Consider the following 24,559-nt stretch of genomic DNA (forward strand, 5'->3'; position numbering starts at 1 on the left):
CCTATATACAATAAGGTATAAGATAATGCAATCGTTTAGATTGCATTGACTGAAATAAGCGTTAACTGTCTAAATTGATTTGACAAGATCCAATGCTTTACTAGAAATTTGAAAAAAGCCTGGTGCAAATGGTCCCATTTAAAAATAAAAAAGTCCCACCAGACGTTTCATAATAACCATCGTCAATATACAGACGTGTTCCTTCATAGCCTCAAGGGGGCAGCATAGAGCCGCATTCTTTTATTTTAAAGAAAGGGGGAATTCTTCAATAAAAAAACTTTCCTCGATTGTCTATGCTAACACGTCATGGAAAGAGTCTACATTGTTACTGAGCAGGCGACAGAAAATAACACGAGATCATAAGACACAACTGTTTTCATTAAATAGCTGTGGGTCACTTTGACACGATAAAGCATATTGTGATCATTGCATCAGGGACCACGTTAAGGACCAGCGAGCGATTCAGCTAAATATATTTCGCCTTAAAATGGGGCAAGATTTAAAAGGAATGTGGACCAAACCCACAATGCACTAGGACATTATCATTACTCATCTCTCCTCAGAATGCCTCTCCTCTCTCCTCCCCGGGCACTCTGTCTTTGTGCTGTAACGAAATGTTGAGATAATGTTTTGATCTCGTGTTTTCCTGTCAGCCAATGGGATGTACAACTAGCCTGTTTTTGAAGACTTTTATTTTTCTGTTTACAGGATTAGCGATCTACTCGCTTAAGAAAAGAGGGTCGACCAGGATTACAATAAATGTGCCGTCTTTGACCTTTTTATGGTGAAAATAACTTTTTTTATTAGCCGGTGCATCATTTCTTATCGTTGTTCTTTGGGGATTCTTCTTCTGTCTTTGGGATTTAAGGACAATAAGTGGAGCTACTCAGCTGCTTTTAAACTCTGTTTCACATTGAGGGTAAAATGCGGTAAATATTTGTACGAACACCGAAGTTAGAACGGTAATGTTTACAGGCAGTTAATGTTGTTATCATACACCCTAATATGAATAGGCTACATGCATTTCACATGAAAATGTCGCAGTTTTCTTATTTTATGCGATCACCTCATCATTAGCTGAAGCGAACGAGAGGACTGATCCATTCTGCATATGGATTTAGTCATGTGTTTATGAGAGGATAGCGTATTTAAAAAAATATATTCGACACATTGAATTGTCGTAAGTGATTTATTTATGCACAGTTTTATTGTCCCGACTGGAAGACGAAAGGCAAGGCTTTGGCAATTCACTTTTGCCATAGAACATTTAAGCCTTTATTAGGTCAGGTCATTAACGTACAAAATTAGTTTACATTGTATTGATCAGAAGGGGGAAAGTAGTTTTATTACAGATTGTTATTCTTTTACGGACGTCTAGAAAACAAAGCCATAGTCTACTTTAAAAAGAATACGCATATTGTGAATGTTTGTTTTACATCGTTCATAGTTGTGCTAGTTTTTATTTTGGTATTATACAGATAAACGGACCAAAGAACACAATTTACGTTGTATTTTAATTATTATTTAATTTTTATTTTAATGTACTGAGGGGACTGGTCTACATTTTAACCTGTGCGCACTGTTAAATTCAAAAGAGGTAACGCTCGGCAATTTACCAGTTCCTGTCTTGTGTTCACTATGGTAAACAAACACAGATCAAATTGCTTTGCAACCAGAAATTCCAATCTTTATTACAATATTACTGTTTGTTAGCTTTCTGTTATCGGTTGCTCAGTGTCATATGAAGAGCGGGTCATTAAAAATATATCAGTTGTCTTGCAACTAAATTTTCTAGGCAGGCCAAACAGGTGTTGACTGAGCCCCACTCACTGCAGTTAGAGAAGTGGCTGACGAATTGCTGACGATGAGCTCAGCAATTATATAGAGAATTTATTAGCTAAATGTTAGTATTTGCATAGGGACAACAATGCAATGATCAATTTTTGGGGGGACGAAAGGGTCTGAATATCATTTTGATTACTGACATCAAACAGAGGAGTTTGTCAAAATGTCACTAAAAGCCAAGGCGATTTACACATTCCAAAGTGAAAACAAAGAGGAAATCAGCATACAGGAGAATGAGGAACTGGTCATCTTTGACGAGAACTCGGTGGACGGATGGCTTCAGGGTGAGAACAGCCGGGGAGAGAAAGGCCTCTTCCCGGCCTCCTATGTGGAGATAATTAGGCCGCGTTCCAACTCCAACCTGACCGACTATTCCATGAGTCCTCCTGGTTCCCCAGGTAACGAGTCTTCCTACTTCCCCTCTGCTCCACACACGCCTTTACACATGCGGCCGAGCTACGACGACGATGACGATGATGACTGGGATGACTGGGATGACAGCTCCACGGTGGTGGAGGACGAGGATCCCCGGCGGGGTGTGGGGGCTAATGGACATGCCCACCACCAGAGCTCCTACAGCGGCAACCCCAATGTCCACTACCGCCCCCACAAGCCCCACATGGAGCGGCAGGACAGCATCTCCAGCTCTCGCAAGGGGAGCATGGTTGGACGCAACCTGAACCGCTTCTCCAGCTTCGTACGCTCAGGAGTGGAGGCCTTCGTGCTGGGTGATGTGCCCATGATGGCCAAGATCGCTGAGTCCTACACTATCGAAATGGGCTCCTGGGGGCCCCAGTGGAAGGAGAGCCCCCAGCCGTTCTCCTGCTCCATAGAGGACCCCACCAAGCAGACCAAGTTCAAGGGCATAAAGACCTACATCTCATATCGCGTGACGCCCAGCCACACAGGCCGGCCTGTGTACCGCCGCTACAAGCATTTTGACTGGCTGTACAACCGACTGCTGCACAAGTTCACGGTCATCTCTGTCCCCCACCTGCCCGAGAAGCAGGCCACAGGTCGCTTCGAGGAGGACTTCATTGAGAAGCGCAAGCGGCGGCTCATCCTATGGATGGACCACATGACCAGCCATCCGGTGCTCTCGCAGTATGAGGGCTTTGAGCACTTCTTGATGTGCGCCGACGACAAGCAGTGGAAGCTGGGAAAGCGGCGGGCAGAGAAGGACGAGATGGTGGGCGCGCACTTCATGCTCACCTTCCAGATTCCCAATGAGCACCAGGACCTGCAGGACGTAGAGGAGAGGGTGGACTCCTTCAAGGCCTTCGCCAAAAAGATGGACGACAGCGTGCTGCAGCTCACGCACGTGGCCTCCGAGCTGGTGCGCAAGCATCTGGGAGGCTTCCGGAAGGAGTTCCAGAAGCTGGGGAACGCCTTCCAGTCCATCAGCCAGGCATTCACTCTGGATCCTCCCCACTGCTCTGATGCCCTCAACACCGCCATATCGCACACAGGACGGACCTACGAGAACATCGGGGAGATGTTTGCCGAGCAACCGAAGTATGACCTGTTCCACATGCTGGACAAGCTGTCTCTCTACCAGGGTCTGCTCGCAAACTTCCCCGACATCATTCACCTGCAGAAAGGTAAACAAATTCAATAATATTTGTCCTGTCATTTTCAGTATCACCTGAAGGAACTCAAAGTAGGCCTACAGATAAACTCAAACTTTATATTTTATTCTTTCTTTACACTTAAACATACTGAGAATAAAAATAAATTAGACCTGGGGAATATTAAAATTTTCACTCATTCTGTCACCTACACAGTAGGGCAACCGGCCATGTTTTAGCATTTGTGTTACAAATGCTGATATATACAGTTTGCCAGTTTGAGAGAGTGTAACCAGGTAAAAGATAACAGACAAGTCATTCTTTGCCTCGCAGTCTGGAAAGAGGTGTCCTTGCAGCTTACATTTGTGAAGTTAAATTCCTTAATCGCTGTTGATTGAGACCGCAGCCAGGACCTCAAATTCCCTCATCCTTAGCATGTTTAGAAAATGCAAATACATGGGTCTGTTGGTGGGAGGCCAGGTCCTGCTTTCCAATTCTGGACCACCAACATTCAGGAAAGATGTTATCACATCAAAATATGTTGGTCAAACGTTAAATTTAGTGTTTTTCATAAAGGCTTTAACTGAAAATGTCACCTGGATAATGACTAAATGTGATGAATGGTGACATAAAACTTGGTTATGTAGGATGCTGGGCTAACTGCAACATAACTCACGATGACTCTTGTTGTCACAAAGCAATCCAAATCAACCTGAAGGAAGTTAGTCTCCTTGACTCCTTTTACAATGACAGTAAATATCTCTCATTTAAAAAGTGTGCCACGCAGCTGTGTCACAATACATAACAGTGCTTCGTAATGAAAATGCCCTTTAAATAGTCTCACCTACTCTTGGCTTAAAAAATGACATGACCCTTGAGTCCTTCCATGATTCGTCATCTCCTGGACTCTGAGGTGATGTGCCTGACTGCACCACTTATGCTTTTGTTTAACATCTTATGACTTCCCACTCTACCAGAGTTATAATATATGTCTTACTTTCCTTCATGAAATATTAGCTACTCCTTTTAGTAGCATATTACTGTACTGTGCACTGTCATGCATCCTGCATGCCAGCTGTGTGGCACACTTCTAATACAAGAGATATTTACTGTCATTGTAACAGGGGTCGAGAGGCCTAACTTCTCTTGGGTTGATTTGGATTGCTTCTTGACAATCCAAATGTGACATCATGAGTTACAGTATGTCACAGTTAGCCTAGCATCCTACATTAGCATGCTTTATGTCACCATTTAGAATGTTTAGCTGTTAACCAGGTGACATTGCTGGTTATGTCACATTTGGCATAGCATATCACCCTTTATGAAGCATGACATATGTTTATGAAGGCATAATATATGCTATATAAAGCCTTTATGAGGAACACTTTGTTTGAAGTGTGACCAATATATTTTGCCTTTTTTTAAATTTTTTTTTTACACTTGGTGAACTTTTTTATACTAGAACAAGTTTCTACATGACTGTGCTATTGTCTATGTACAGAGTGAGTTTGGTTTTATTAGAAGAGCACAAGGTCTACATTAGGGATGCACAATAAGATTATGGTCGTATTGATATTGTCTGGTAATATGTCCATAAACTAAGATTATGGCTGATGTAATACATGCACCAGAGAGACAAGACAAGACATCTTGATAGAAGAACAGAATTTGATACAAAAGCTACCCAACTTTGGCATCTAGCTGCATAAGGTAACTAGCTAAAAGTAACTTACAGGTTCAACAGAAAACAGGCCAACTCCACAATGGTTTAAACTTCAGCTGACGCCACCGAAGAAAAGTAATGCAATCTGATCCCAAATCACAGGTTGTGTAGCCACGCCCACCCCTCCCCACACAGAACGGAGTGCCACGCCCAGAAACGCCCCAAACACATTTTAGAATAACAAATACAGGTAAAGGGTGCACAAATTTAGCAAAACTAATTAAAGACATAGATTGCCAGTGCATCGTAGATATGGCACGCTTATTTTATAATATTTTGATGTAAAAATCCTGCATAGTCTGCCTTTAAAAACCGATTTTGTTTCCATAGTGTTGTGCCTTTCTTACGGACTATTCTACTTGACCTCTCAAGTAAATAGTTCAAATCCCACTGTTTGAGAGACACTGGTGCAGATGACTTATTGGGCATGATTCTGTGTGTTCAGCAGTACTCTTCATAAATATCATAAGGCAACGCAGTATGGTAGGACTATGAGGCATTTATTAACATAGAGGAAACAACAGGACCTATCCTTCCTCCGACATTAAATTACCCAAGGTGATTGTGGCCGCCTGTCACCATGGAGATGGCCATTAGCTTGCACCGGCTCTACAGTAGGTGTGAATGTTGGCTTAGGTTACATTAGAGTCATTATGCTAAACCTGTTTGGCTCCAAACAAGACAAATAAAAGCAAGACTACTGTATTTTACTGTCAAGATAATGGCGCTAGGAATCTGTGGGCTTCGCAGTGCAGTTCCCATAAAGCACATATTTTTTTTATTCTGTCTTTCAAATGCCTGATAAGAAATGTTCACTTCATGGACTTGCTGCTTGCTGCTTTAGGTACAGATTTCAGCATTTGCCACATTATTCAGTTGCTTTCTGTTTGTATGGAAAGGCCAAACAAACACCTTTACATTCTTGTCTTGCGGAATTACCAGCATTATTATTTTTTTCTGTAAGGCTCAAAATAAACGCAGAACAGATTGGGTTCATTTTTTTTCCACAAACCTTATAGGGATTTTTTTTTGTTGATAATGTAGAACAAATGTCTGAGAGAATTACAGAAGACCAGATGGCCATTCCTGTCATTCTATTCTCTTTCAAAGTTTTCTGCAGCTTTAAATCATTCCCACATCCCTTAGTATTATTCTCACTGGTGGAAGACAACGTACATCATGTGACTGGATATCAGGGCCTTCTGATTGGTCTTTACACCATCCTCTGTAAGTTTATTTACAGCAACCTGACCACAGCAGAACCAATATTGTGCTTCTATATTAGTGCAAATACACATCCCAATTTGCCGTGCAGACCACTACATAATAAAATAACACATATTATGCTCAAGGGATGGGGGGCTGATATATTTATTCACTTAACAGGCACCATTATCCTGGGGGCCGTTCATTGCTTTGATGTCTTTTTTATTGTTATACAGGCAGATATTTACTGGATATTTACTGGTTTTCAGGTAAAGTATGTTGCTCAGGGGTATTACACACCCCTAATCTGATAGCCTTAAATCCAGTTCTCGCACCTCTACTCCACATAGCTGGTTTTGTGAGTAGCAGTGAGGAATGAGAGTGGGCAGTGTCCTTCCCTGACCAAACCAGGTGAGATTCCAGAGACCACATCACTGGAACTACCTGATATGGTGTCTCATGTATATCTTCCTGAATGTTATGCCAAGGCTTCTTAAATAACCACTTTCTGGTGGTGAAATGAGTAACTGTTCACAAGTTTATCCAGCACCCAGTACAGTTATTAACACAGTTATTTAGAAAAAAATTAAAATAAATGAAGACATCATATATTATGGCTTTATATCAGGCATGCCATTAGTACAATATGAATATATATAATATAAATGCACCATGCAATATAAATGATTGTGACAATGTCAAGGTTGTTTAAATCAGACACAGGTTACTTTAAACTGAAAGTTTAAAATAGGTTACTTATGAAATATGGAACTATAAACAAAGTATTCTTAAAAGGGGAAATATTGTTAAATAAGTTTATTTGGGGGACCTGACAGAACTCCTTCACGGGTCTCCAGGGGTCCCTACACCCCAGTTTAGAAAGGTGTTGTCCTGCACACTGTTCTGCCGAGGGGTGCAGATTTAGAACCTGGCAGGTAATTTTCTCCCTGCACTGTCTGGTCTCAGGGCCCAGCGGTCTCACATGAAAGGCTTTCCTCAGCTTAGTTACTCATCTACCTCCCCATCTGAACTGCTGTCCATCACAAAAATACACACACATGCTCGAAACCAGGGGTTCTCAAAGATTCAGAGCCCCCTGAACTCCTATTATTTACCACGTATGTGACCTGCCCTCAGCGATAAACACTTTAAAAAAAAATTATTTATTACTTATTTACCTTCTTTAAAAAAGGAAATGCAGTGTATGCCATACCTCCTCTCACTGAAATAGGAGCACACATGCCACTACAGCTCAGTGTCTGTTTTTAATTTCCCCGAGTGCAATGCTGTTCTGCAGCTGGGAGTGGGACTACGCTGCAGATCAGAATGAAACAGAATGAAAAATAAAATGGTCAGATTAGGTTAGGCAAGGTTATCAGTCCTACACTGTGCCAATGGATCACAACACTGGTCCTTGCAACCCACTGAGGGTAGATTTGAAATGAACTTGGCTGGCTCATTATACCCCTTTCCCACTGTAGAGCTGGAACCAGGCTGGGTCATTGTGACACGTTGTCTACTGTGGAGTAGATATAGTGCAGAACAGTGTAATAAGCCAGTCTGGCTCCAGTGGAAAATAATCCAAATGAATGTGTTGCAGGGTTCTTGGCTCCGTCCTATAGATACTGTATGTTGTGCGATTTTTCTACATCTGTAGTCAAGGTGACTTAGTGCATATGATCAAAGCGGCCACTGTGAACCACCCTACATGTGACGGGGGTGGATGAAATCTTGGCACTGCCAGTTCTGAGTAAGCTGTAACTTCTCCCTGTTTCTCAGGGGAAATATGGGTGGTGCTGGGTGTTGCAATCTTAATCAAACAGCTGGCTTCACCTTCTGCGTTTCTTGGCGGGATCCGTCCATGCTTTCCTGGAATGTGGCTTTTTTTTTTTTTTTGCAGTGTCCTTTTGCAATCCACCTGTTCACACCCCACAGGCTCGACACGCCCACTGAAACCAGTTAGGGGAGCGGATCACCATACGGCTTGTCACCACCTGACAACAGAAAGGGAAACTAGAGTAACCTGTGCTTTGTGTAGCTCTCGCTGTTGCAACTTAGCCTACCTATCAGGATGTTAGGGGAGGACAGAGGTCAATCTCTTGGTAACCTGGGATTCTCTGATTAAAGCAAGGGCAGCTTCAAATAAATCTCATTTTTACACATTTCAGCTGTGATGTTATGCACGCATACATATTTTATTTTATTCTTTATTGGAACAGAAATATTTCTGGGATCGTGTGAGACCCTGCCGTCCTATTGGCTAGTGGCACCTGATACCTGGTTCTGCAGAGCTGCAGGGTCTGCTGGTGTATGCTGTTACTCAGCACTGAATTGATTTCTTTATTATACAATTAACTCACCTCACTTAGTTTGTAAAAAACCTGAATTGGTTGCTGATTTTAAGCAAAACCCTGCAACTTTACAGGACCAGGGATTGAGGATCACTGTCACAGTCTTTTCAGCTGTAGCAAAACAATAGCCTACTTTATATCTCAACCCTCTCATGTTTTTCACACAATCTGCAGGAAGATGCATACAAACAATGTACTTTGTGCGATGCTCAGGAGTTTAAAGTGATTTTTAGGTAAAAACATATCTGTCGCCTGCAGAGAACTATGGTGCCCGTTTTTGTCTGCTATTGGTTATTGTAACTGATATGCCCTTATGCCTCCTCGCTTTCCACTGTACTGTAATATTAATGTGCTCACCTGTACTGTTGAATACCAGTAGGTCATTTAAAGTCTAGTTTTTTTGGGAATTGTTTTTCAGTGTTCAAGGTCTACATTGCTTTCATTTACCAGTAGTGATTGTTAAATTAGCATTTGAATGTTTAGTTAAGATCATTCTAATCACATATTTGTGACCTCACCTTAAAGGGTTAATAATTCTAGATAGGAGACCCTGATATGAAGCTTTGAACCCTAACGAACAGATCACTCTCACCCAGAATTTGCTGAGGCAAATATCTAAGGTGTAGTTTGCTGAAATTAAAAAGGGGTGGATCTCTTACTGAAATCTTGCAGTGGCATGTTAAGGATTTCCCCCTGTTGCAGGTATGTGTGTATACTGAAAACAAACAGAGTAACCAGTATGGAGTCACTGTTACTATTAGGGAAATCACAACTAAAGAACAAAAGAACTTCAGCTTCTGTAAGCATCAGTAAAGAACGCTCGCTCGCAACTAGCTTGGCTGCTAAGTGGTTTACTTGCATGCAGTTTGATAGCCACAGGTTCAGTAATCTTGAACTAGTAGATGGGTAAATTCAGTTATGAGCACGAGCTACGCTGGACATGCAAATGTCAAGTCAAGGTTGTAACACAAGTAACTAAATCCAGCAGTCAACAGCAGGCCATCGATTTGTTGTGGAGGATAAGGTTTCAGTGCTCAATCGGGCAACTTTTCTTTAAAGAGAAACGACATCCATTACAACCCTGAAATGAAGGAGCCCACTGTGGGCGGGGCCTCTGTCGGTGTGTCTGGATCCATGTCTGTGAATTATCAATCAGGATCCTAGTGACTCAGCATTTGAACCAATACTACTTTTTTGCTAAAGAGGGAAAAGTGGATTTGCTGTTTGCAGTAGCTCTGCCCAGTGTAATGTCACAAAGCCTCACACTCCCATCCCTACTTTCCTGCCCTCTAAAACACAAACAAATTCAGAGTGACCCAAATTCTGACCCTTTATTTCCTTCTTAACAACACTTTAAGATTTATCTAAAGGCTGACATGAGATTTGTAGCTCATTCACAAAATATGAAGAGGTGTGTCTCTCCCTGCAGATTAATGGCTTGTATGCATAGTATGCAATAGCATAATGTCATCTTCATTATGTAACTCCCCCATAATTGACTTATAGCTGAACGAATTCAGGACAGAACACTTAGAGGAAAGGGATGTGTAGGGTGGAACAGCCTTTGGGTGGGGTTCAAGCTGTAGTACATAGGAGATTGATAATAAAAAGGTGAAGACAGAAATTAGTGGCTTTTGGCATTAAATCAAAATCCTCTTTATGGGCGTGTGTGCCAGCAGGTTCCTAAGACAAGCTTGGACAGCATGTGTAGCTTTTTTGCCGGATGCTTTTAGTGTAAAGGCTATATCCAGGTATAGTCTGTCTTCCCGTCCTGTCCCTGCTAATGGGCTCTCTGAGGTCTGGAGCAGATCATTCAGATCTCTTTACTGACCGTGATAAAGAAAGGCATATTAAGGCTTGGTTATGATTGACTTTAGTGTGTGTGTGCATGTGTGTGTATGTATGCATGTGAGTGTGTGTATGTGTGCATGTCTAACAGAGGCTTTTTAGTACCATATTCTGAGAACAAACTCTCAAAAGATTTTAATTTGAATCCTCCGTTATGCCTTTAATTAAAGCTGTTCAGCTAATAATGCCCGAATTTCATACTTTTGAGTGTGTAGCTACAGCAGATTGACTCTCTGACATATTCTTGGTACAACCAACACCTCACACACAAAGCAGCACATTGTTCACAAGGCTTTTTCTACTGTCATATATATGTATTATAATTGTATACCCATATAAACAACTGTGTACCAGTGGTATACACCAGAGATTCGCTGGTGTCAGGCCTCAGTTGTTATTTCATATGATTTATGAGAGGTACAGATCAATATAAAGCCATTTTTCTTATCAGGGAAAGTGTGCTGCAGCTTTGAGAGCTGGTTTGCAGCTGCAGTGTTGTCTCTGGACCAGAAGCCCTTTCTCAGGGTGTTGCTGCAACTCAGTAGTGCTTCCTCTGACTGACACACTGCTTAAACAGCCTGAGAATGGGACCATGAAAACCCTGGCACCACTGGTGTGAAGACATGTATGCTGAAAACCAGTCTGTGCAGAAACTGGGTATGTTTGCAGTTATGAAGAAGGTAGTGTAGATTGTGTGGGTGGGTGGGTGGATGGGTGGGGGGCGGGGGTCGGCGATGGCATCTTAATGGTTTCTCTGAAGTTTAATAGTTGCAGTCAAGTAATGTCACCACAGGTGTTCTTACAGACTCCCTCTCCCTGTCGTTAGAACAGAAAGCCTCTGACTGCAGGTCAGCTGAACACTCTGCAATTACAAATCTGAAATTAAAACAGTAAATTGTGTGTACACTGAAAGGCTGTTTTTGTAAAGATGAACAGGTAGATACATTTTTGTTTGTACTATGAATTGCAAAGAATATGACATAATTACACACTTGATGGTCCATGAAATTAGCAATAACTCGGTGAAACTTTGCTTTATACTACTGCAAACATTTTATAAAGTTAAGGTAAAGTTTAAAGCAAGAGAGCAACAGAGCTGAGAAAGGATGTTTTTTGACTTTTGGTCGTGTTTCTTGGCTCCTCCTTGGAGTTCATTAGCATGGCTCTCTGTACCCTCTTTTGAGGTCAGACCACAGTAATGCTGCCCAAATGTCACTACACTCTTCTGTGTGTTCCTATGGCTTTCAGTTTAACATTTTCATTGTTTTCAAGATGAAAGCTTTAGAGCCACTAACCCCATTACTGTTATGTTCCGGTCTGATTGGTGCAGTTTGGGGTTGGTCACATTTTTTATAGAGGCTTAAATTAGAAATTTAATTCTTTGTTGTATAAAATTCCATTGACATTGTGCTTTATTGCAGATATAACTTGCCTGGGTTTTCCAGCAAGCGAGTCAATAGGAATGAAAGATTTTGTAATAAGTGCTTTAATGAATCAATAGTGTATGAATGCACTGACAACAACTCAAGATTTGCCATTTGGATGTATCAGTGGCATTGGTTTTCCCTGAGAAAGACAGATGAGACCAAGTTAATCCATCTCAGCAAGCACTGCTGTCTGATTAGCAGTGTACGCTTGGTTATTTGAAAAATGTTTTGAAGTGAAAAGCAAGCGACAGGTTAAAAACAGCATTTGAAAATTCTGTACAGTTGCAGGAGGTGCGATTAATATATTTAAATAACCATATCATAGTTTCACTTTTTAATTCCAGAACAAATCCCACTTTCTTTTTTCTTATTATGAATTTGTTTGGCAGGTACTCTTAGCAAGAGTGACACATGCCATAGACCATTGCAGCCGGATACATGCTGTATGTAAGAACTGCCAGAACAGGAGATTACGGTAGTAAGCAACACATCAGTGATGTGTTAGTAAGTAATCAGAACGCCAACTAACAGCTATAAGAGATGAGTCAACTAACAGCTATAAGACTACAAGTCATCAGTGATAAACTGCCATTGTGATTAAACAGTGCAAGCTGTACAAGATGACAGTGTGGTATAATGGTTAGGGAGTTAGGCTTGTGTGTTAGATTCCCAGCTGGGGCACATAAAATTTGTATACATTGCTCTGGAGTATCTGCTAAATCTGCTCCATGTAAATGTGGGATATAACCATACAACTTGATTAGTTACTGAAGCTTAGAACTGGTTTGAAATTACAGGTATGATGGCTGGTTTAAAAGTTCCCTTCAGCCCTGATTTGAGGCTGTCATATTGATATCAGGAAGAGGATAAATATCCACTTTTTATGTCATGCACTGAAAATGTCACAAAAGTATGCTCTTGGAGAGAGGCAGAGCTCACCTCTGCCACATGAGTAGGGATAGACTGTGTTGCACGGTGTTGCAAGAGGAAATGCAAAGTTGTGTGGGATGGAGAAGACATACTGGCCTGGTATAATGACAAACATTGGCAGCAACAGTCCTATTAATCAGAGTCATGCTGAGCCAGATGGAGTATGCTGTGTTTGTATATTTATCAATAGTCTCCAACAAACAAGTATTTTCCTCCTTAAGCTAATGATTTTAAACACTTCTTGCATAACAATCAGAGAATGCTGTAATGTGGCATTTTTTAAGATTACTGTGGCGATAAGTGCTCGTTCACAGAAAGCAGTACTAGAGAGAGACAGTGCTGTTTAACCCCTTTCTACATTTTGTTTTTGCTTTCTGAAACCCACTGCGGTCTTAGCGTCATCCGCAGTAAAATGCCCATGTTAATTAAACTCTAACAGAGTTTATATGAGTCCACTCTGGCCATAAGGAACTCATAAACTGTACGAGTTCATTTAACACTGGACGTTTACTTTGCAGTCTTCTCTCAACTCACGTACACATTGTGGGTGATGTGGCGTTTTGCTCCATCGCCTCGTGTCTTTATGACAATCAGCCTGATTCTCTCCGTCATGCCAAGTCCCTGTGTTTCCCCAAAAACTGGCTTAAAATGAAATTTCTGCCGCATTGGTTTCACAATCTCAGTTAAACCATTACGTCTCCTTCAGGTCTGTTTTATTTGTAGTGTTTTGCATCAATTCCTTCTGTTTTCGGAACATTTTTGTTTCAAATAGATTTTATGCTCATTGTACTTTTTCCCTTTATACAGTTTATATAGTGTATTTTATATGCAATATAAGTTTCTATGATGTTTAATTTACCTAACTGCTCTTGTAAAGCGCTTTGAGAATTTAACTATAAAATGAAATGCACAATATAAATAAAATATGCGATTATTATTAATACTCCAGCAACTCCACTGAATCTCAAATATCAGAGAAAAAAAGGTTATGCTTCATGTTCCTTGTCCATATTATACTTGGTTCCCTATGTACAGCAGTCTGGCTATTGTCAGTTTCATGCTGTTGCTGCGGCAACAGTTGTGTGCGAAGGAAGACAGCACAACTCCGTTTGCATATTCTGATGATGCCTCAGGACAGAGCCCTTTACAAACTGGTTCAAGTTTTCAATAAGTTTTTGATTGGGGCTAAAGCAAAGAAATGTGTTTCCAGTCTATCCAGTTTTATATAAAAACTAAAATTACAAGAGCCAAGCTGCCAAGACTGGGTGCAGGGGCAGTTCCTGTGAGGTTGGAAGGAAGCGCACTCCTCCTTAAAGAAAATAAATAAGGCAAACATCATCGCGAGCGTGCCAGAATCACAGTGACTTTGGACCCGTCTCTCAGATCCCCTCGTTTTAATTCAGCGTTAATGTTGCATATTTTCACATTTTAAAGCTATCTGCTCAGCCCAACTCCATGTGTTCTCCATTATTAGGTTCTGACTCGAGGAAAAGCCTCCATTGTTTGGAATTTCCCCCGTGTCCTAGGGAACTGCACTTTATTGCGCACGATCACGGATGGCAGCGTTTCCCAGATTAACGATATTTTGTCACGTCAGATTTCCTACTCTCCGTAATTCCAGGCCTCTCTGCTTGCTCTTTGTTCTCTGGGAAGGGAAACGCATTTTGCTTATGCGGTGAGCTCTGTGATTTAAGAAGCATAGTGGGTTCTTTCTGGCTCAAAATGGAAGACTTTTGATTTCTCTTTTTCCTTTAAATGTGGTCTCCTCTCCAGACTAATTACTCACTGCTACAAAGGAGCAAGGAAACCAGGAAACTGAGACAGCAAAAACGAGAGCACATTTCACCTGAAATGTTAACCGTATCCAGGATTTTGTGCAAATCAGTGCTGAAAATACAGCTATGGAGGTAAGAGATTGGCTTCCTTTAGCCATAGTCAAGCTGTTATTGAATTTTTATTATACAAAGAAGTTACGTATGTATCAGTAAATTGAGTCAGAAAACAAATGAGGAATCACAAATCACATTTGAGAAAAATGTGTGAAGTTCTGCTTTGCGCAGCTCTCATGTCCAAGGCCTGGCCTTCTCCAGATGTGCAGCACGGTTAGTTTCAGAGGAATAATTAAGAGGGAAGAAGGGAAGAGGCTTGGATGAAAAGCTTTCTCAAAGAGGAAACGTGAAACGCACAGCCATGCGTGCATGCCTGCTGGTGGGAGGGACGTGACCGCAGAACCAGCAGTGCTGCCCTCGTAGTGCTTCTCTCACCCAGTTCTGTGCTGTGCTTGGTGCTGACATCTGTCCCCTACTCCCTCCCTCATCTGTCATCTGTGTCTGTCACAATCTGCATTTGTCCTCCCCCCTCCCTCTCTTCCTTGCTTCTCCTCTCTCTCTTTCTCCCTCTCTCCTTCTGTCCCTCCTCCTCTCTCTCCCATCCCACCTTCCCTCTCTCTCTTTGTCCCTCTGTCTCTCCCTCCCCCTTCCCACCCTCTCTTTCTTTCTCTCCTCCCCACTCTCTTTTTTATGTGTTCTCTTTTTTGACTGACTTTAGATCTTTGGTGCCCCTGAGAGTTTGGCCCAGCTTGTGTTGCCTCTGAACATTGGAAAGAATACAAGCTCCCTGTTAAACAGCATTGCTGTGGACTGAACTGACCTCAAAGGGTACTGAGCCTCTGCTCTCTGGCAGTACAGTAATGCTGGTTAAAAGGGTCATATCTTAAAACTGGAGTTTCCCGGAGTACTCAACTATTTCAATGAGTCTCCATGGTATTTATTTGGATGTGGAGTACTAAGCACACAGCAAGAAAATGGCCCTCATACTGCTGCCAACAGGACAGCCCCCATCTACTTGCAGGACATGACTCGATTCTATGTGCCTACTCGACCACTCCGCTCTGCGGCAGCAGGGCGCCTTGTAACCTTTCCCACCCGCCCAAAGGGATCACAGGGCTTCTCCACCCTAGCTCCCCAGTGGTGGAACGAACTCCCCGTCCCTCTCCGAACCTCCCCCTCACTACCCATCTTCCGCCGTGGCCTGAAGACTCATCTCTTCAGACTATACCTAGACTAACCACCACCACGCTGTGTATTTCACTCTAAATCCCCCCCCCCTTTTTTCATGACACTTGTTACATGTTTCCCCATCCCAGCACTTTTTGGTAATTTGTATTTGTCCTAATACTGTAGCTTATTCTTCTGCCTAGTTGGCTTTGCAGAGGTTAGGTCTGAATAGTGTTCACTGTGTGAACTAAACTGTGTTCTTGGCTAGAAATAGCTATACAAAATAAGTATTGTACCTTACTGAACCTGTGTTTAGCAGTTGTCTATGACCATGAAATGCAGTTTTTGTACGTCGCTTTGGATAAAAGCGTCTGCCAAATAAATGTAATGATCTGTGGGTGTTTGTATAGCCAACCGGTAACTTTCCCTGGGTCAGCCTGCCTCTTTGCAGGTTTGAAACGGGCTATATCTGATGTTAATTAATTATATTTGTGGTAATTGGTGGTAATTATTGATTTCAGAAGGCAACAATAATGTTATGCATATGGATAAATTTGGATCTTAATAATGTGCAGAGCCCAATTGTGCATTGACTAAAAATAAAAGCCCATTAAAAAAATGAAAAGCAAAGAAACTCTAGCAATCCTTAAAGTTAATAAGGCCAATTGAAAGGTAATAACAGTGGATTAAGGATGTATGTATGTACTGCAGATCCTCAAAGCTTCATCTTAATAAATCCGCTTGAAAGGGAATATCAGTGGATTATGCAGTGCTCTGTTGTTTGCAAACTTGGAAGCAGGTCTTAGCTGTCCCTGTTATTTGGCTGGATTTTATTTGGTTCAGTGATCTTCATTCCTGGTCCTGGTGAGCCACAGGGTCTGCTGGTTTTTGTTGTTACTCAGCACTTAATTGATAAATTAAAGCAGTCAATTACACAGTCAACTCACGTCACCTGGTTTCTTGGGTCTGAATTGGTTACTGATTGCTGACTCTGCAACTCCCCAGGTCCAGGAGTGAAGATGACTGGTTTAGCTGGATATTTGCAGGGGCAGCTGGTGTTAACCCCTGTGCTCAAGGGAAAAAAGCTGTGTGTCAGTCTGCACTCAAACCTGCTAACTCCTGCAAACTCCAAAGTACAAATCCTGATATCAGGCACACATTTAGGCATTGCGTGGCATTGCACACACACACACACACACACACACACACATGCAGTCCTGTAAGCACACATGGAGGTATGTGCACATGGACACAAACACTTGTGCACACCCACACTAGCATGTGCACTCAGAACACACACATACACACACAGAATGCACTCACACAGACACAAACACACAGTATATTGGGAAGTGCAATGAAACAGATTGAACGCTGAGCATCTTGCATCCAGCAGTCAGAATCCCAGGAATCCAGACCCTGGGGAATATCCCTGCTTCAGCTGCCCCCATGTGAACCCCAGCTGTGTGAATAATGTGTGAACAAACTACACAGTAAACACAGAAAGACACATCATTTACTTTATATGCATTTTTTTTTGTATTGTTGCACCACCACCAATGACAGCTCACGTGGCTAAAAAAAAACATGTCTGCTTTGTGTCAGGTCTGTCAGTGAGCTCAGGTCTAAACTAAAGGGAGCCATCATCCATGACAGACATCATGTATTTGGGGGGATCATGGGAATGCTGCTAGGCAAAGGTTCAGGGGGGGTGGCAGGGACAGGTCTGGAGAATTCCACTCTTAATCCGGCTGGGATTTGTATCCGTAGCTAATCTCTCTTGCTGGGAGGTGGAATGCCAGCCAGCCAGTTTGCAGACTGCACTCTGGAGATTTTCCCAGCATCCCGTGCTGGGTTTTGGGCCTCGTCTCCTCTCTTTGTTTTCCTCTCTCCGATTCAAAGGCAAAAAGTTACTCTGGTCCCCACACCCAAGTCAGAAGTTCAGCGGGACCTGACTCAATGCAAAGTATGTGCTCTTGCTGAACAAACAACGATACTGCCAGGGCATTTTCAAGGAAAGTGAGCCCTCCCAAAACAAGTGAAAGCCGTGTCCGTGAGGCCTTGCCTGCCCTCCACTCAGCATACTTTCAACAGCAGGCTTTTTTGTCATTTTACTTGGCGGTGGCGTATCTCGCCAGAGATTTGCAGGACTGACATTATGCCAGAAATGCGGTTGTTCCCGTGGGATGGTGTGAGCTGGACATGCCCCCCCTCCCCTTTCTTTTTTTGCCCCCGCTCCCCGTCCCCTCTAATTTTGCCTGTGTCCTGTCTGGTGATGCGGTGTCTCGTCATGTGGAAAGCACAGAGCGTTAAAGTAGGTCAAAGCCGCAGCGCGCACAAAAGCACCAGAGCGCAGGCGCCTGATTGGGCTGGGAAATCCATATCATGCAGTGTAAGCGCAGGAGAGCTGAAGGGAGGACCGATCTGAACCATCCCGCCAACCACAAATAAATGACTCAATGAATATACATTCCTGTAACTACCACAGGAATAAAAACGCACATATAAATAGCCACATGTTAGTAAATGCAGGAAGGATTTTTACCTCTCTTTAAAAAATTTAGGACAAAACCATAAATGTTTAGTGTCTTGTTTATCAAATTCATTGTAAGTGGAAATGTAGATCCCAGGGTATTCTAGGCCTGCACAAATCTGCCGTGTGAAACTTGACTTCATCGGCACATATTTCTAACCAGTCTTCTGTTCACGCTCATATCTGTTTTTTTACATTCCTGGAACAGCTGAATATTGCAAAGTGCTTATGTAAGTGCACCTGGGATTTGAACCCAGAAAGTTTTGGTTATGAGCCTAAACTACTGAAACAGACACTTGAGCACATGCACATGCACACATTCACATATACCATTCACATAGCCTGGAACTATGTCACAAAACACACACATGAAATGCCCCATTAATCGCATCAATTGTGGTTAAAATGGTTGACAATCTAAATAACTGCTACTACTACTACTACTACTACAACTACAACATAATAATAGTAATAATAATAATAATAATAATGAAGAAGAAGTGTTCCCTACCTCACAGAACAAAGCCTGGCCATTTCATCCTTGCACAGAACACGCCTTGTTCCTCCTCAGGTGTCACCTCAAGGTCCCAGTTCTGCAAGCCATGGAGCCTGTTCTTCATTCGAGAGAGCAAGTTGCCCTTAATTCAGTTCAGCCTTGACGAACTTCTCTCTCTACTTGGGCTGTAGTGATAGGGAGATTTAGAACTTGAAGTGTTAGAACTTGGGCAGGCATTTATTGCATTGATCCCCTGTCGTGGGGGATTGCAGCTACTTCCCCGCTGGTTCACCTCGTCTCTCTCGAGGCCGCGAGGGCACGGTCAGCTCAGAGCCACAAGACCGCAAGACGGCCCTGTACAATAGTGTATTCTCAACTTTTTTGGTTTGGTCCCCCTTTAGTAATAGGACATTGTTTTAAGACCCCCCCCCCCACCCCCACACACACACGTACACACACATCCTGCTGGGCTCCCCCCTCCCCTCTACCCCCCACTTTGGGAACCAGTAGCAGAGCAACACTCTAATTCTCAGGTGGCACACACCTGTCAGACTCCGTCTCCTTTTCCAGCTGGAGATTTGCCAAAGCTGTTGAGGCACAGTAGCACCCTTGAGCGTACAACTCAACTGCCTCATCTGGGATTCAAACCTGCAGCCCTCTGCTAATGAGCCAGTCTCCCTTTCCCCTCAGTGCTGGTGGTAGCCATGCAAATGCGATTGGCAGTGCTTGGTCTTCTGCTTCTGTTAATTTCCACACTAAGATTTACTGTGTGTATTCTTGTGTGAAAGGTTCTTGTGCATGTGAAAGAGATGGGGTATATTGGTCAGTGAAGATCGTTTCGTAAAAACTCTCCATAAATCAGATCTTCCTCGTAATTAGTGTAATATTGCGCTGAACCCTCAAACCGTCAGCAAAGCACTCAATGTGTGAATTACTGCTTTATTTTGAGACACTCTAAACTGTGTTCAAATATGTTCCCATGTTTTTAAAAGTGGTCAACCAAATTCTTTCTCCCTCACTGCGAAATGCTATTAAAATAGGGGCCTGCCAGAATATGTCTGTGTATGTTCAAAATTTGTGTGAATGTGTGCATGTCTTTTCAAGTGTGTTTGTATATATGTTAGTGTGTGAAAGCGTACATGTGTATGCATGTGTAATCACTGATCCCGCTGTTGTTGTCTCAGATATTTTTAGTGACCTTTAAGTTTGTCTTTTAACCGGCATTCTGTTTTTACAGTAACTGATAAATGCAAGGACAAAAGGTCTCAACTTCCAGATATCATATACATGAATATATGTACATATATCTGTTCATTTACAGTATTCAACTTGCTTGTGTGTGTACGTGTCCATGCCAGCGAGCAAGTGTAGATGTGTGTGAATGTGTGTGTCTGCAGTGAGTGCCTGCCAACATTTTTGTAAGTTTTGATCCTGGAAAACGTTGAAGGTATGACTTGTTGAGCTTGTCCTGTTGAAAAGTTCTCCTGTTTTGGAGACCAGATTTATGCCCCAGGCTGTCCCTCTGATGTACAGGAAAGTGTTCTCTCTCCACAGTAACGGCAGGTTTCTTTGTCTGAAGGTGGAATAGCCTGTTTAACATAATCCGTAAGATTTTTGGAATTGGGAAACCTCTGACTTTATGAAGAGCCCTCAACATACATGCAACATAGACCCTATGTGGGGCACACCTGTACCTGCTGGGCTAGTAGAAATATTACCCAGGCAGAGCACAGGCTTCATCTGTCTTCTGCAAATTATTATTATTATTATTATTATTATTATTATTCACGCATTACCTCCCTGTGTTTCTTTTTTATTTCTTTTTTTTGCCCTCAGTGCTTCAGAATGTATTGGAGAAACAATGGCGCATTGTGGGAGCAGGAGCAGGCCTCTTTTTTATGGTGCTACTGACCCAGAGTACTCCAGTTTTACTAGTTCTAAGGTCACTGCATACCTTTAGCTCATTGTCATTTAGAATTGAGCCCAATACAGCATGTTGGCTCAGATTTTCTGGCCACAAGGTTCTTTGTACCACTTAAAGCCAAAAGTTGTGCAAGTATCTTTTTTTTTTTTGTTTTTTTTTTTTTAACACAAGACAACATTTATATTCACTTCAGCCAGTGCTGGACACTACATTTTGCTGAGTAGGGAAGAAGATAAAGAAAGAAAACTAAACAATTGTCAGTGTGAGTTATGGAAGATGAAGGACAAAGTGCATTGTGGTTATACTGAATGTGTGCCTTCGGATTTTTGGCTGGGATAAGAGGTTTTCTGGAATGTGTTGGATTTATGGGGATCAGTGGCCAATTGTGTTATTCTGAAATCCCCCCTCCCCTCCCTCCCCCCCTCCCCCAGGAGCTTTCGCCAAGGTGAAGGAGAGCCAGCGCATGAGCGACGAGGGGAAGATGGACCAGGAGGAGGCGGACGGTGTGCGGAAGCGGTGCCGGACCGTGGGCTTCGCCCTGCAGGCCGAGATGAACCACTTCCACCGGCGGCGCGAGGTGGACTTTAAGGAGATGATGCAAGCCTACCTGCGGCAGCAGATCGCCTTCTACCAGCGCGTGGGCCAGCAGCTGGAGCGTACACTGCACATGTACGACAACCTCTAGAGCCTCCTGTACTTCCCCCCCCCCCACCCCCGTCCCTTCCCCCAGCCCCGTTTTCACTCTGCATTATGGGGGGGGGGGGGTAGGCACATCTCTGTTGAGCCAATAAAAATGCTCCACTTTTAGCTCCTCCTTTTTATTGGGGGGAGGGGGGGAGGGTGGGGAGTGGGGCGTGGAGTAGGACTGAGATGGAGCACCGACTAACTCTGCACTGGCTCCAAAAAGCCAATGTCGCACCCCCTGTCCTGACACCCCCACCCACTGATGAAATGATGATGCCCATTGAAGCCTGACATGAAGAACTTGTGTGGGGAATGACAGAATGTCTGTTTGGATTGAAATAAGATGGAGCTGTTAAGTAAACTGGCCCTGCTAGTCAGGGCGCGTGTATGATGAACAGTCTTTTTCCCCACAACTGGACTCCATGTTTCTGTGGACACCTAAAATATAGACTACTTTTTTTTTTTGGGGGGGGGGGGGGGTCATTTTAAATGAAATCTTTTGTAATCACATGTTGCGTGTATGTACGTTTCATTAATTTAAGTGTGTAGTGTATTAAGGGGCAGGTGACTGGGGTTTTTAGAGAAAACTGATAGCTCAGTGCGTGACACAGACTCCCAACCAATCCCTCCCATTTTAGAGGGCTCTTGTGATTGGTCCCTCGGGTTAGAGGCCTTTTCTTATTTGTCACTCAGCTTACAGGGCCTCTGTTATAGGTTCCTCATTTGAGAGGTATTCTTTCATTGGTCCCTCAGCTTATGAGACTCTTTGGTCATAGTTTGACCAGCCACACTGTTTGGCAGAGTCTGTGCTTGGTCCTCATGATGTTGATTAAAATTAGGAGGACAGCCTTGCTCAGGTATACTGCTTTCAAACCACTTCCTTTTTTCTCCCTGTTGCTCTCAGATCGGCACTCGTACACAGCATTCACGCACTGACCTGGGATCAGTAGAGATCAGGGTTTTACAGTGCAAGATGTGTGTAGCCATAACGCATTCACCTGAGCAGATCCCCCCCCCCCCCCCCCCCGCTAGCCTTAACTTCATTTGTTGCACTTATTCTTGTCTTTGTTTGGCCCCATCTGGGCACTGTTGCCAGGCAGATTTGAAGATGAGAATGTGAAAAAGATTGAATAAATGAATAAATGAGTGAATGAATGAACAAATGAACAAATGAAAGAGGAAAAAAGTGTATTTTGACTTTTTCTATGAAGTGCCTGAAGGAGTTGTCCCTTCACATGTCAGCATTTTCTTTTGTTCTGAGGGGATTCCATCGCTTCCTACTACATCTGTTGTTGGTTTTTTTTTCTTTTTGTTTTTGTTTTTTCCTTCACGTTCCGGCAGAGCTGGCACAGGGGAGACTACATTTCTGTATTGCCACGTGGGACTTTTAAGTGTTGGGCGGAGCTTTGGATTGATTGGTTTACGTTGCTTTTTTATTTTATTTTTTAATGTAGCAATAGTGACATGCAAAGAAGAAAAGGATCTTTTGTACTTTAATGTTCTTGTTCTTAATGGATGCCCTGTGGAACACATTAGAAAAAACCCCTGCTGTAGAATGTTTGATGAACACAGGCACATTCATTTTAAAAGTCTTAAGTTCCATGTGGAATTAACTGAGGAAAATATGTTAGATGGTTTCAAACTTCTTTGGTGTAGGTGCAGGTAAATTTAGCGCAGTTGTCAACTTTCAAAATTGTCTTAAATAATGTTTCATGATCACCCAGTTACTATGGACATAAATAATAAAATACCTGTTATGAAGATGGGAACTCCAGTCAAAATCTATTATTTCATATGTTGTGTAATATGTACAGAATGTTACTTTGCTAAATCCTGATTGTGTCAATGGTGACTGGTGCGGGGGGGGGCGCATCTATTGTGGTGATAGCCATAGTGTTGCCCAGGTACAGAGGGTTTCCTTTGGCAGGCCGCTAATTCAGCTGCGTTAGTGTGAGTGATGTCATTGTGATGTAATAGACAGCTGTGTGAGGTGGGTGGAGGGTGGGGGTTTGCAGTCCGGTACATTAATGCTCTTTTAATGCATCGTTCTCTGCCATTGATAATGTAAATATTACACAACAAATAAGAGATTATATATTTTGACCAAAGTTTCCCTGTAAATAAGACTGGGTCTGTTGGGTGCATTTGGTTTTAAGACCAGAGGTAAAAAGGTCATCTTAGTTTGTATACAGAGGAAAATAAAGACTAGTGGCCCTTTTGATGCTATGGCAGTTGCCCATCAATTAGGCACAACTTTTCAAGTTCTAACCTTTTGTTTTCTGTTCCATTTCTTCGCTTCTGATTCTGTAAACCAAGCCTCATGGCCTTCTACTGTAAGTAACTAAGAAAATTGTGTTTTTACAAAGATGTTATTTCTTCAGCCATATGTCAGGGAGTTGGTTGATCTGTAATTTTCCAGTAAGGGAAACAATCTGCGCGGAGAGCAGTGGAAATCACGAAGAGGAGAGAAGAGGAGAAAGGAGAGGAGAGAGGAAAGTGGAGATGGACGAGTGTTTGAGAACGTGAAGGCCTCTCTCACTTTGACCTCGCCAAACAGCCACCGGCAGCACAATGTTCACAGACTGAGGGGGATAAACGGCAGGTCCAGCAGGAGCAGGTCTCGCGAGGATGAGAGCGTACTGTACAAGAACAATTGAATTTTTTTTCTTCCAAAAAAACAAAGGCTGCTTCTAAGAGGAGCAACAAAACAAAGGAAGCAAGCACTGTCTTAACTTTGCAGATTAAACATGATGTTAAATCTTTGAAAAAGTCTTAATAAATAGTCTTAATAAATAAAGCGGTTATAAATCTGTTTCTTTGTTTGCCCTTGCCATTGAAGGTGATGGAATGTGCACCGAAGCGAGACAAAGAGGTTTTTCATTGGCCTGACAGATCGCACCACTGCAGAGACCTTGCTGGGAGAATTCGGCATTGTCTGTTCTGTCACGCCTCTGACATGAACCCGCACTGACCTCCACGGGTTTTTATTGGAGGAGCCAAAGTGTCACGAGAAATATATCTAAGATTG

At 42.7% G+C, this 24,559-nt stretch overlaps 1 protein-coding gene across 1 annotated transcript; it reads left to right on the forward strand.

Moving 5' to 3' along the window:
- The first annotated feature begins 308 nt into the window (after nucleotides 1–308).
- On the forward strand, nucleotides 309–24,343 carry snx33 (sorting nexin 33). The gene is made up of 2 exons (XM_035395683.1): nucleotides 309–3,446; nucleotides 21,279–24,343. Exons 1-2 carry the CDS (start codon nucleotides 2,009–2,011, stop codon nucleotides 21,530–21,532), a joined length of 1,692 nt encoding a protein of 563 aa, XP_035251574.1. The 5' UTR covers nucleotides 309–2,008; the 3' UTR covers nucleotides 21,533–24,343.
- The last annotated feature ends 216 nt before the right edge of the window (nucleotides 24,344–24,559 follow it).

Source organism: Anguilla anguilla, chromosome 16 (assembly GCF_013347855.1).
Source record: "Anguilla anguilla isolate fAngAng1 chromosome 16, fAngAng1.pri, whole genome shotgun sequence".
Lineage (NCBI taxonomy): Eukaryota > Metazoa > Chordata > Actinopteri > Anguilliformes > Anguillidae > Anguilla > Anguilla anguilla.

Bases quoted from the DNA above. Each gene is read 5' to 3' on its own strand.
- snx33 (XM_035395683.1), top strand. From the start codon at position 2,009: ATGTCACTAAAAGCCAAGGCGATTTACACATTCCAAAGTGAAAACAAA. The intron at 3,447-21,278 runs GTAAACAAATTC...CCCCTCCCCCAG, and splicing joins CATCATTCACCTGCAGAAAG to GAGCTTTCGCCAAGGTGAAG.